At 49.9% G+C, this 13288-nt stretch overlaps 1 protein-coding gene across 2 annotated transcripts in view; it reads left to right on the forward strand.

Annotated features, from left to right (window-relative positions):
* Positions 1-3620: 3620 nt before the first annotated feature.
* The window catches only part of SNUPN (snurportin 1), a 53730-nt gene continuing 44062 nt past the window's right edge, over positions 3621-13288 (forward strand). The window contains exons 1-2 of one of the 2 annotated variants that reach the window (XM_035138167.3): positions 3621-3877; positions 6645-6807. In XM_035138167.3, the coding sequence (XP_034994058.3) occupies positions 6650-6807 (158 nt within the window). In that variant the 5' untranslated portion in view covers positions 3621-3877; positions 6645-6649. The remainder of the gene's footprint in view (positions 3878-6644; positions 6808-13288) is intronic. The other variant, XM_088657372.1, reaches the window with a different exon arrangement.

A 13288-nucleotide genomic window follows, 5' to 3' on the forward strand; every position in this document is an offset into this window, starting at 1 on the left:
CTACCCTGTTGTGCTTACATCTAGGTAACCATGTACAGTACTGTACTGTATAGGATTTCAGGCTCGCTAATCATATATGCTAATCATATACACATAGAAAAAACTGGTGTGCCAAGGGTGGGTCCTTGTGTAGACAAAATGGCACCCCTCCCACATAAGGAGGAGGCATCAGCAAGCTGGGGGGGGGCAGACTCCAAGGCATGAGGGAATTAAAAACAACAACCCATGAGGATTGAGCATGTTCAGTGGGCATGGACTGCTGACTGAATGATGGGAGAGCCCCAAAGAAGACTGGTGGGGTAGAATGGAGTACCCTGGAAAGGGGCATAGCTGGCACCCTGAACATGTGCTGCAACATTATGTTGCAGGTTTTATCCCCCCCCCCTTCCTGTAATGCTGATGAAGGTGGTTCTCTTCCTGCTGCCCTTTTCCCCTTAGGGCAATTGTGGGTCTCATGCACACCAAAGCTCATACCAATAACAAACTTAGTTGGTGCTACTGGAAGGAATTTGTTTATTTTTTATTTGACTACGGCAGACCAACACGGCTACCTACCTGTAACTAGGCAATTGTGGGAGGTAGTCTAGGCCATGAGAGAGAGAATGACTGGCCCAGGCAAGCTCTCTGACAGAATGGGGATTTAAACCCAAACTTCCCAGGTGATATGTTGAGTCCAAAGAGAGTCCTACTCAGAGTAGACCCAATGAAATTAATGGGTGTGCATTCACCTCCATCCATTGCAATCTGTTGCAGTAATTACGATTATCGGAACTGATTTGCTGCTGGTTGTTCCAACTCTCATATATATCCACACATAGCTATTTTAGATTGCAATCCCATCAGGATAGGCTCCTGCCCCCAGGGACTTTATCAAGGGCCATGTGCATGGATAAAGGTAAAGGTAAATTAAAGGTACCCCTGACCGTTAGGTCCAGTTGTGAATGACTCTCGGGTTGTGGCGCTCATCTCGCTCTATAGGCTGAGGGGGCTGGCGTTTGTCTAGACAGCTTCCGGGTCATGTGGCCAGCATGACAAAGCCACTTCTGGCAAACCAGAGCAGTGCACGGAAATGCCGTTTACCTTCCCCCTATTTATCTATTTGCACTTTGACGTGCTTTCGAACTGCTAGGTGGGCAGGAGCTGGACCAAACGAAAGGAGCTCACCCTGTCACAGGGATTCGAACCACCAACCTTCTGATCATCAAGCCCTAGGCTCCGTGGTTTAGACCACAGCGCCACCCGCGGCCCATACGTGCATGGATAGTGCAGTATAAATCTATATATATACTAGCTGGCCTTTCCACACGTTGCTGTGGGTTATTTGTGTTATTTCCTTGACCCTGTGCCAATCCATAACGTATCCTTGTTATTCCCCCACTCCTCCCCTCACCCCCGGCTTATCCCTGTGATTTCCCTCCTCTCCTCTGTCCAACACCCCCCCCCCCGGTGACCCGTTCATTTTGCACACAATCATTCCCCCAATGCACGAGTTCTGTGAAATTTTGCCCTGTCCCAACCCTGACTCCCCTACCCACGTGTGTTATGTGAAATAACATTTATTCTACCCAAAGGCACGGCCCTATAAAAGGCCCATATTCAGTTGATTCTGTGCTGCGGCCTATTCGACCCCCCTCATCCCCCAACCCAGGCAGGCCCCTAAATCCACTCAGCCTAGTCTGCAAAGCTGAGGCGAGACACTATGGAGAGGGCAGGTTTCATCCCTGTGTCTCCCCCCACCCTGATCTGACCCATTACCTATCCCTGCCCCCTATTCAGCCCCCCATTCCCCCCCCCCAGGCAGGCCCCTACCTCCACTCCATGTTGGGCCTTGTTGCTGCACAAGGCCTGTTTTCAGTTGGTTGACTGTGGAATTTTGTGATGTCATCTGGTGGTGCGGCTTTGGAGGCAGCAGTGGTTGATCAGCCTTTCTATTGGATGCTGCTGGAGTCTTCAGAGCTTCTGGTGGTGATGTCTAATTTGGGCGCCACTTTTTGTGTTTAATAATTATTTTAGGTGTGAAAGGTATGGAGTTTTTTTGAGGGGAGAATTATGCCAGATCCCTCCCTGATGGGCATGGAACGTTGTGGCCAAATTTATTACATGATGGTTCAGCGGTTACGGAGAAAGGCGGTGGCCTCCGAGTGCGCAATGCCTACATTTTTATATACAGTATATAGATAAATAAATGTAAAAGGTGCATGTAGGTGGCAGGGCACCTTTCTCAGAAACCGCTTGACCGATTCCGTTCAAATTTGGACACAACGTTCCATTTCACTGTGCGGAGGTTCCTATACAGGTTGCGTAGACAGATGTCACACCTGGGCCATGTAAAACTCCCAAAACCCATGTTTCAGAACTCACAAATCATATGAAAGTGCATGCTGGGAGTACAGGAGAGATTGCAACACAGCACCCTCTAGCAAGGGCTACTCTGGTACTGCACCTAGGAAAGCTTTCCTCTCCACAGTATCTCGGCTTGGCTTTGCAGACTAGGCCGCTTTCCAGACTAGGCTGAGTGGAGGTAGGGGCTTGCCTGGGTAGGGGATGGGGGGTGGCCCAAATAGGTCATGAGTCAGGACAGGGTGGGCCCAATCACAGGGATGAGGGGAGTTTGAAGGGGGACTGAGGCTCCATTTAACAGACTGAGCCACAGCAATGCGTGGTATGGCCAGCTTTGTTGTTGTTGTTTAGTCGTTCAGTCGTGTCTGACTCTTTGTGACCCCATGGACCAGAGCACGCCAGGCACTCCTGTCTTCCACTGCCTCCCGCAGTTTGGTCAGACTCATTTTGGTGGCTTCGAGAATACTGTCCAACCATCTCGTCTTCTGTCGTCCCCCTCTCCTTGTGCCCTCAATCTTTCCCAATATCAGGGTCTTTTCCAGGGAGTCTTCTCTTCTCATGAGGTGGCCAAAGTATTGGAGCCTCAGCTTCACGATCTGTCCTTCCAGTGAGCACTCAGGGCTGATTTCCTTCAGAATGGAGAGGTTTGATCTTCTTGCAGTCCATGGGACTCTCAAGTGTCTCCTCCAGCACCATAATTCAAAAGCATCCATTCAAAAGCATCACGGCCAGCTAGTGATGCAATAAAAATAATAAGGTCCACAATGCCAGTCAGGAAGGTCACATGTAGATGCCCGCAAAAGCACATTTCATGTTACGGTAGCTCTGCTTCTGGGGGAGCAACTGCCAGGCAGGGCCATCCTATGAATGTTCAACCAGAAGTCTGTCTGTGCCCCATGGGGTTTATTCCCAAATGAATGGTGCATGGCCTTGCAGTCAGGCTACCATTGTGCTCTAACCATTATGCCACACATCTAGTAGCTGCTGATAGCCTTATGCTCCATGATTAGTCTAATCCTCTATGAAAGTCATCCAAGTTGGTGGCCCCTGCTGCCTCTTGTGGAAGGGAGTTCCACAGTTTAACTATGTGCTTTGTGAAGGACTTCCATTTATCCGTTAGCCTCAATGGATGTCAACAGGTTCTAGAGAGGGGGGAATCTTTTCTTTATACACTTTCTCTACACAATTTAAAAGGTCGATGTCTCCTTGGGGCAGGCGGTCTCTTCCTTTCCCCCTTTACCAAAGCGCTTTTGGGAATAAGCAAGCGGCCGAGGGGCGGGGCGAAGAATGCGCATGCGTCCCCACGAGGTGCGCCCGGCTGGGTGCGTGCAAGGGAAGCGGTGAGAGGTGGGACGGGGGGAGGAGGGAGGGGCTTTTCCTGGCCCCGCCCTTCCGCCTCGCCAAGCCGTGAACTCCGGGGAAGAAGCCGGTTGGCCGAGGCAAGACAGAGGCCGCGCCCGCGTGACGGTTGGCTGCTTGCTCCGCTCCCTGAAATCTGCCGGTTCGAGTCCCGTCGGGAGGCAGCGGGGCGCGTCTGGTAAGGGGGGCCTGGGAGACCCTTCCTCCAGCCTTGGGTGGTCGCCATCGGGGCGAGCGAACGGCTGTTAATGTTCTCGCGTGGAAGATGAGCTCCGGCGGGCGGAGGAGAGGCGGAGGCGCGCGCAGCCTGGCTTTTCCCGGGGGCGGGGCGGATCTCAGAGAAGCATCAGCGCCGCCCCCGGCACATCCTCCGAGCCCCGGCTCCTCTGAGGGGGTGCGATGCTGCCTGCGCCACTGGGAAGCCCCGCCGGGCGGAAGCTTCTCTCTCTGGGTCTGCGCGTGTCGTCACAGTCGGAAGGGGTTAACTTCGGATCTGGGGGCTTATTTCATACATATATGGGGGGCGGGGCGGGATAAAGATGGTGATGCATCGCCGGGCGCTCCCTACCATAGCTGTCAAGTTCTCCCCTTTTTAAAGGGAAATTCCCTTTTGCTGAATAGGCTTCCTCGCGAGAAAAGGGAAAACTTGACAGCTATGCTCCCCATGTAGGTCTACCCACACAGCTGTGCACACCGCTGCCCAGGAAACTCCAGGAGCCCCAAAAGAGTCCAGTGTTTTAGTGGGTAGCGTAATTCCTGAGTTTGCCATCACACCCAACATCATGTGAAGCCAAAGTCACGCTTTGGTCCCCTGCCTTTATTTAGCTTGGGGGCCAAATGTGGACAGGCCCCGGTTCCTGTCTTAGGAGCCCTCACCAAATGGTACCTTGAGAAGTGGGCAAGCCTATGTCAAAAAACCAGGCAAAGTTTCAGCCGCTTTCTGGATTCCATATGGCGCCTCACGACAAATGTCAATCGAGACCACCGAGTCTAATGCAAGTTTGGCAGCAGTATCTTGAGAGGCGGATGAACCTATGCCAGAAAACGGACGAAGTCACGCCAAGGCCACGTTTTGGTCTCCCATCTTGATTCAAAATGGTTGGTGAAGAGGCTGCCCCACCTTGGGAATCCTCATGCTGAGTTTGGTGATGATGATTTGTCCAGATGCAGCGACAAGCTAGATAACCATAGCTGCCAAGTCTCCCGTATTCCCCGGGATACCCCCGTTTTTCCAGCTGGAAAAACAGATTTTTTTGTTTCCCCCCAGTTTAGTTACCAGCCAGGGGAGGCTCCTTCTTCCCATGTCTGGAGTCTCTGGACATGTGCAGAAATGATTTCTGGCGCGGCGGTCATTTTGGAACTGGGTGGAGTATGCTCAGAAGCGACTTCCGATGCTGCTCTGCCCTGTTCCAAAATGGTCGCAGCGCTACTTCCAGTCTGCCGATCCCTTATTTTTCCGGCAGGAACTTGGCAGGTATGTAGATAACAGATTTCAGTCAGTTAAAGACAAGACTTTCTGCACTTGATGAAGCGGACAGATTCTTCGCCGTATAAATGTTTATGGACTAAAAGGCCGTTGGAGCAATGAGAGTGAATCTAATTTTGGTCCAATAGGCCAGTGTTTCTCAACCTTTTTTAGGCCACGGCACACTTGTTCCATGAAAAAAAATCACGAGGCACACCACCATTTAAAAAGTTAAAAAAATTAACTCTGTGCCGCCCTATATTGACTATAGGAAGGAGGAAATTAATCTCCCTCCTGCCGCCCCATGGGAGGGGAGAAGCCTTCAGACCCTCACTTCTCCTCTCCCGCGGCCCGAAGTGGTACAGTCCAGGCAAGGCTCTGCCTGCCCCCGGATTACAAGGGCGCGCACACTTCCAGGGGAGCTGCGGGGCGGCTCAAAGGCGAAAGGTTACCTTGGCTGCTGCTTGCGAGTAATTCCGGACCGCGAAGCCCAGCGTCCGCCGCGCAGCCATGGCGAAGGACGGGCGAAGGAGGCAGGGGAGGCGGAGCAACCTCAATGCGGCTTAAGGGGGGCCGGCGGCGGATCTGGAGCGCGCCTCCCTAGGGGGCCTCCCTAGACTCTAAAACCACCCTCCAGTCGTTTGCACTGAGCTTTGGGAAAGAGGAGGAGAAATATTGCTTTCCGGTGGGTCAGGCCGCCAGGCACGTGACAATGTAAATCGCCCTTCTCGTCGCCGCACGTCGCCACACACCAGCCAGCGTCTCGCGGCACACTAGTGTGCCGCGGAACAGCGGTTGAGAAACGCTGCAATATGCTGCTTTCTTCACACACACCTTTGACCTCCATCCAGAGAAACAAGTGGCATCATCAGAGTTCAAGGACATGTTTCAGCCGGGGAAAACTCTGGGGCCAGTGAGGGGCATGGCCTGGAAAGAGTGACAAGGGCCAGACAGAGTTCTGAAGGGCCACATTGGCCCCTAGGTATGAGACTTTCCTGGCTCAGCAGTCTTCCTCTCAATTTAAGAGGTGTGAGCTTCATCTTTGGCCTTTGGGCTTCCTGGCGGGATCCTGGGTAGCCACTGTAGGGATCATAGAGTCGTTTACAGTGGTACCTCGGGTTACAAGCACTTTGGGTTACAGACTCCGCTAACCCGGAAGTAGTACCTCGGGTTAAGAACTTTACCTCAGGATGAGAACAGAAAGCGCGTGTGGCGGGAGGCCCCATTAGCTAAAGTGGTACCTCAGGTTAAGAATGGTTTCAGGTTAAGAACGGACCTCCAGAACTAATTAAGTTCTTAACCAGACCACTGTAGTTGCAAGGTACCCCAAGGATCATCTAGTCCACTCCCACAGGATGCAGGACTAGATGGGCCTTTGGTTGTGTTTGCATTGGCCTGACCTACTCTGAGCTGAACCAAATGAATTCTGCTGTACCTAAATGTCTTGGTCTGGTTTTTCTTTCCCCTCTCTCGCCTACAGAAACAATGGAGGAGCTGAGCCAAGCTCTCGCTTCCAGCTTTGCTGTCTCTCAGGACCTCAACAGCACAGCAGCACCACACCCCCGGCTGGCACAGTACAAATCCAAGTACAGCTCCTTGGAGCAGGCAGAGAGGCGGCGGAAGCTCCTTGCATTTCAGAAAACGTAAGGGGCGCCTCTAAATGGCTGTCTGTATTTCCATCTTGTTGTTGGTGTTATTTATTTATTTATTTATTTAATTTAATTTAATTTCTATCCCGCCTTCCCTCCAAGGAGCCCACTGTGGCACACATGATGATTCTTATCCCCACTTTATTCTCACAACAACCCTGGCAGGTAGGCGAGGCTGAGAGACAGAGACTGGTGAGCTTCATGAATGAGTGGGGCTGGAATCCTGGGCTCTCAGGTCCAACAATAACCAAGCAATGTAAACCAAACCATCAATATAACAAGGCAATGCAAATTCCATGTTCAAAACGAAAGAATGCCTAATCATAGTCATTCCACATAATTAAGCAACTACTGTATAAATCTCCCAAAGTGGCATAAAAAGGAGCCATGGAAGCAAATTATATATGAAACATCCAACTATGTCCTCCTTGGAGTAGACCCATTGAAATTAATGGACCTAAATGAATAATGTTCATTCGTTTCAATGGATCGGCTCAGAGCTAACACTGACTACAGCTCATTGTCTTATTGGTAGCCCGTACAACAACCTTTAAAAGCAGGCAAATACTGCCAGACGAGGAGTGGGGAACTTAAGAGGCAGACACATTTGCCACTCAGTTACCTGCCACACTCACCTGTCTCTCAGGAAATATAATATTTAATATATTTTATAAATATATATAATTGTCTGCAGGCAACATGCCAACTGCTCTCTCTTAAATTCTTAAATGCTTATCATTTCTGGCCTTTAGCTGTTGTATCTGAAATGGACTCTACCTGTAAGATGATGTAGTTCTATTCTATCCTCTTCTCTCATATTTTTTTACTAACTTTTTAGTTTTTTCTTTCTTAAGTTTAAAGCCTGTGACTAGCCCAAATTCCGTAATCTTCTCTATCACTATTGGCACACTTTCTTTTGGGTTCTCTGTGGTTATAGTCAGGTCATCGGTGAAGGCTTTTACTTTGAAGGTCTTGTTTCCAACGACTATACCGCTTATATTCTTTTCTTTTCTAATGTTCGTATTCAGAACTAGCTGTACCCAGCCACGTGTTGCTGTGGCTCCATTAGGGCCCCCGTTTAGGTGGACAGACGGAGGGTGTAATGACACCCCCTTTCTGTTCCCCTGGTGGGTGACGTCATATTCCCCCCACGTGACGTCACCCTCCACCCTGAGCCCCCTTCTCTCCCCGTCGCATACCGTCTGGCCATGTTGGGGAGGTTCTGGCCAGTTTTCCCGGCGGATTCTGGTGGACAAGAGGGTGGTTCTCGAGGCCCGGTCTGTCTCTCAAGTCGGCGTGGAAGGTGGAGGCGGCAGGGTCCGGCTTGGTGAAGTTGCAGTGGGGCCCTGACTGGTGAGGTGGGTGGTGGCGAGGTAGGAGGAGGAGGAATGGGGCAGGTGGGGTGGGGCTGTACTACAGAAATGGTGTCTGTTCCTTTGATGTCCACTGGAAGGCGCTATTTTTTCCACAAAATCATATTTTTACCTGTGACAGGTGTCACATCTGTGTAATCGAAGTTTATGCAAACACTCGCATATTGGACTGGAATGTTGTGTCCAAATTTCAACAGAATCGGTCAAGCGGTTTCGGAGAAAAGTGAAGACCCACAAACATGCACATTTTACATTTTATATCCTATATAATATAGACCAAGTGTCTCTGCGTCCAGTCCCTGTGTCCCTGGGATTGCGCTACTGCGCATGTGCCCCACGGACAGCCGTTGGGACTTGGAACGCAGAGACAGAGCGCGTTAACCGGCGCGTAAGGGAGCTCAGCCTCTCGGGGTTCGGAGCAGCTCTCACTCTGTCCGCGCCACCACTACCCCGGGCTGCCCACTCAGGAACTTGCCTCAGTCCGGACCCTGCCGACCGACCGCTCGCCTCTCCTGCCCCTGCAGGACTACGTGTCCCAGCATGCACCGCAAGCTCTCCCTCCCTCCCCCACGAGCCCCTCGAGAGGCGGGCGGAGCAGCGTGTGGGAGGAGGGCGGCCACCAGCACTTCTTGGCAAGACTTCAGCGGAATGGGCAGTGCCGCGCCTCCGCCGCCGGGTGGGCACAAACTGAGCGGGGAAAGCCAGGTATGTCCGGAGAGGGGAATGAAGGGGAATCAGCTGCCGGGGCCACCCGAGTCCACCTCCTGACGACCCTTAGAAACGCGTCCACCTGGAGTTTGCACGCAGACCCCGGGAGGAAAAAGCAGGGAAAGGTTTCCGTGGTGCCAGCCTGGGCTGTGACACGGCTTTTGGGGGGCATCCCTCAACCCAGTCTGTTGGCACGGGCGCCCAGAAGGCAGCAGCTCTCCAGGGATGAGAGAGACATGTCCCTGAGGTTGCTAGAGCAACAGGTCTGCTCTAGCACCCGTTATTTTAACAGACTTCATGATACTAGTATATATATAGATTTGTAACACCAATATAAATAACAATGTGAATAAATGACACCCCTATCTTGTACCTCTTTTTATATTACAATTTTCTGTTAGATTGTTATTTATGACTAGTTTAGCTCTTCATTGCAAGCATATTGCGTTTATATCTTTATAAAAAATTTCTCCCACTCCTATCATTTCTTTTAAAAAATTCATAAACCTCCAGGAGACGTTGTCAAACGCCTTCTCCGCATCAATAAATAACAGTGCGGCCTGTTTTTTGATTTTGACTTCCAGATACTCTAGAGCAGGGGGGGGGAAACCTGGCAGTGATTTACCCATTTTGGGAGGGGGGGAGTTCAGACAACAGACGAACACAGCACTACAGCAGACAACAAAGGAACACACACTAAACATGACGCAGGGGAAGGGGAGCGGGGACATAATTCTAAACAACGCGATAAGGATCCCGCAGTCGACCACGATCATCCTGTGGTCGACCGGTTGGATACCCCAGCTCTAGAGTATCTATTACATATCTTATATTATTTTTCATATGGCTTCCTGGGAGAAATCCTGCTTGGTCCTCATGAATATAGTCTTTCAGTATACGTTTCAATCTACTTGCTAGTATATCTGAATATGTTATAGTTATTTTAAAGGAGAGATATAGGTCAGTAATTCTTAACTGATGTTGGGTCAAGGTTATATGGGTCTCCTCCCATGATTCTGGTAGCTTCCCTGTATTTAAGATATTGCTCACTACCTCTTTATATGGTAGTGACAATAGATTTTCTAGTTTTTTGTAATATTTAGCTGGTAATCCGTCTGGACCTAGGGCCTTCCCTACTTTCACCCTTTCCATTACTTGTTGGATTTCCATCATACTGATTGGGGCATTCAATTGGGCTGATGCATCTTTTGTGATCTTCCATAATATATTCTGGTTCGAAAACTCGATCTATACTTTCTTGATTTTCTTGGCCTTCTTTATATAATTCCTTATAGTTTACCTTTATCTTCCAGCCGGAGCGGTACCTATTTATCTACTTGCACTTCGTGCTTTTGAACTGCTAGGTTGGCAGGAGCAGTGACTGAGCAATGGGAGCTCACCCCTTCGCAGGGATTTGAACCACCGACCACTGTGGTTTAACCCACAGTGCCACCCGCGTCCAGTGCTGTCAACTTTTCCTTTTTTGCGGCAAATTCCCTTATTCAGCGACCTTACTTTCATATCTGGGAGTTGACAGCCCCATAGGATTCCTTATCTTCAAATCTGGGGGTTGGCAGCTATGCCCGCGTCCCAACTTATTAGACTTAGAGGGCTTTAACAACCATTTTGGCTGCCATAGTTACTTATGGTAGGATAAGGCGAGAGTTCACAGAGATTTTACGAATCATGTAATAAAAGGATCTCTATATGCAGTCTGGACAAAAAATAAGGGTATCCTGGAACAAAAGAATCCCTGGAGGTTGTTGCTGATGGAAGCCATGACAGTAAAAAAGGTTAATGAATGGGTTACATAGGAAGAGATTCTCTGTGAAGAAGGCAACCTACTAAGACTCAAAATTTTTGAAGAAATAAGTAAAGTGAACAATTGGTCACACCAAATACATAACTTATTTAAACAAGATAAAAAGATAAAAAGGGGCTTTAGTAAAGAACCTTCAAGATTCAAAAGTGACTTGATGATGAGACTTGTGAAGCGATAAGAGAAAATGTAATAAAGATGTTTTACAAATGGTATTTAACACCAACCAAAATATGTAAAATATATAAAACAAAATCAGATCTGTGTTGGAGGTGTAACAAAACAGAGAGGACACTCATACATATGTGGTGGACGTGATAAAATAAAAGGCTTCTGGGATATAGTGTATGAAGAGTTAAAGAAAATGTTCAAACAACTTTCTTAAGAAAACAGAAGCTTTTTTATTGGGGATACTAGACATAGATATTGCCAGAGAAAATAAGAAAATATTCCTTTACGCCATGGGAGCGGCGAGAACACTAATTGCCAAAAATTGGAAAAAAAGAAATAATCATGTGTGTGTGTGTACACTAGCTGGCCCTCGGAGACCTCCTGCACACTCCCCTGTAGGCCCCACTGTGGCTTAGTCTGTTAAATGGGCCCTCAGAGTCCCCCTTCAGACTCCTCCCCCACCCCGGCTCATCCCTGTGATTGGCCCCACCCTGTCCCGCCCCATGACCTTTCCTGCCCCTCCTCCCCCATCCCCCACCCAGGGGAGCCCGCAGCTCTATTTGGCCTAGTCTGCAAAGGCGAGCTGAGCTGTTGTTGAAAGGAAAACTTTCCTACCTGCAGTACCAGTGTAGCCGTCACTCGAGGCCGCTGTTGTGCAAGGTCTCTTGATTCTGGCTTCTATTTCCCAGCATCCACTTTAGGGTGAGTTGTGAGTTCTTGAACACGGGGTTTTTGGGGGTCTTACCTGGCTCAGGTGTGACATTTGACTTAGCAAACTTTATAAGATCTTTCGGACATTTGCATGGGACGTTGTGTCTGAATTGGAACACAATTGGTCAAGAGGTTTTGGAGAAAAGTGGAGACCCACCCACATGCCCTTTTTACATACAATTGACTACAGTACCCTGTTTCTCATATTTTAAGATATACCCATAAAATAAGCCATAGCAGAATTTTTAAGAATTCAAGGAATATAAGCCATACCCTGAAAATAAGACATAGTGATAGGCGCAGCAGCAATGCCGGCCGCGGCAGGAGGAGGAGGAAAAAAATAAGACATCCCTTGAAAATAAGCCATAGTGTGAGGGACAAGGGATACAGGGAAGTCCCTCCCATCTTAAGTTCCAGCCCATCCCCAAGCGCTGGAGAGAGTAAGGAGAGCTCTGCCTCCAGCGGAGAGTCAGGAAGTGGTGTCCGAGGCTCAGGCAAGGTTGTGGAGCCCAGGCCGCAGGTGGGACAGGAAGTTGGACGCACGGGGGGGGAGGCCAATCCCCCCAACTCCCGAATTGCGACGCAAACGTAGGGGGAAGAGGTTGGGTCTGCCAAAGCTGTGGTGCTGGAAGAAAACGCGCCAATCGCCATTCGGGAGTTCTGACACCTCACCTTAAGGATGCATTTTTACTGCTCTGAACACTGTAAATAATCAGCACTTAATAAAAGCCTTAAAAGACCATGCTGGAGTCGTCACTCTAGAGTAGCCATACCAGGCCCTCTGACAGCAACTCCCGAATCTTTTTTTGGCTACTTTGGAGTGCAGCGATGAGCGCTCAAGAGGCTGAGCATTGGAGGCTGGAGGCCGAAGCAGCGAAGCAGGAGCTGCAGAACCTCACAGCGCACGCACAGCAGCAATTGCATGCCGCTCAGGAGGAAGCGCGAGGGGCGCAGGAGGAGCTGAACAAGCTGGTGGACCAGGTGAGGACAAAAGAGGAGACTGAGAAACAGCTAAGGGTGATGGTATTGGACCTGCAGAAAAAGTTGGAAGAGGAGAAAGCCGCTAGAGGTGGGGGGGCGCCCCAGCCGCAGCTAGTCCAAGTGAGAAGGGGACAGAGCCTAGTCACCAAGTTCAGCGGCGACCCGAGGGAGTACCTAGGATTCGAGACAGAAATAAATTATGCGCTGGAATTGCATGCAGCAGAATTCCCAGATGACGCGCACAGAGTCTCCTTTATCATAGAGCATTTGACGGGGGCCGCCCGGGAATGGGTAAGACCGCTCATCGCGCAAAAAAATCCTTGCATGAAGAACGCAAAATTATTTCTAGAAGCCTTAAAAATAATGTACGCTAGCGACAGTGAAATGGAGGCCACTAAACAGGAGCTTCATAACTTAACACAAGGAAAATCGACAGTTAGGGACTACTGGGCGAGATTCACCATGCTGGTGCACAAACTGGGGTGGGATCTGCAAAGTGAGCCAGTGAAATCAGCCTTCTACCTGGGTTTGCACGCAGACGTTAAGGATGAGCTGGCAAGAGGTCCTAGACCGCAGACTATGGATCAGTTAAGCAAAGCGGCGCTAGCGGTGGGGGTGAGACAGGAATCCAGATGGTATGACAAACAAGCGACGCGCGCAGCAAAACCTTGGTTCCCACGCTCCCAGGACAGACCACATCACCAAACCCCAC

Source organism: Zootoca vivipara, chromosome 13 (assembly GCF_965207765.1).
Source record: "Zootoca vivipara chromosome 13, rZooViv2.hap1.1, whole genome shotgun sequence".
Taxonomy (NCBI): Eukaryota; Metazoa; Chordata; class Lepidosauria; order Squamata; family Lacertidae; genus Zootoca; species Zootoca vivipara.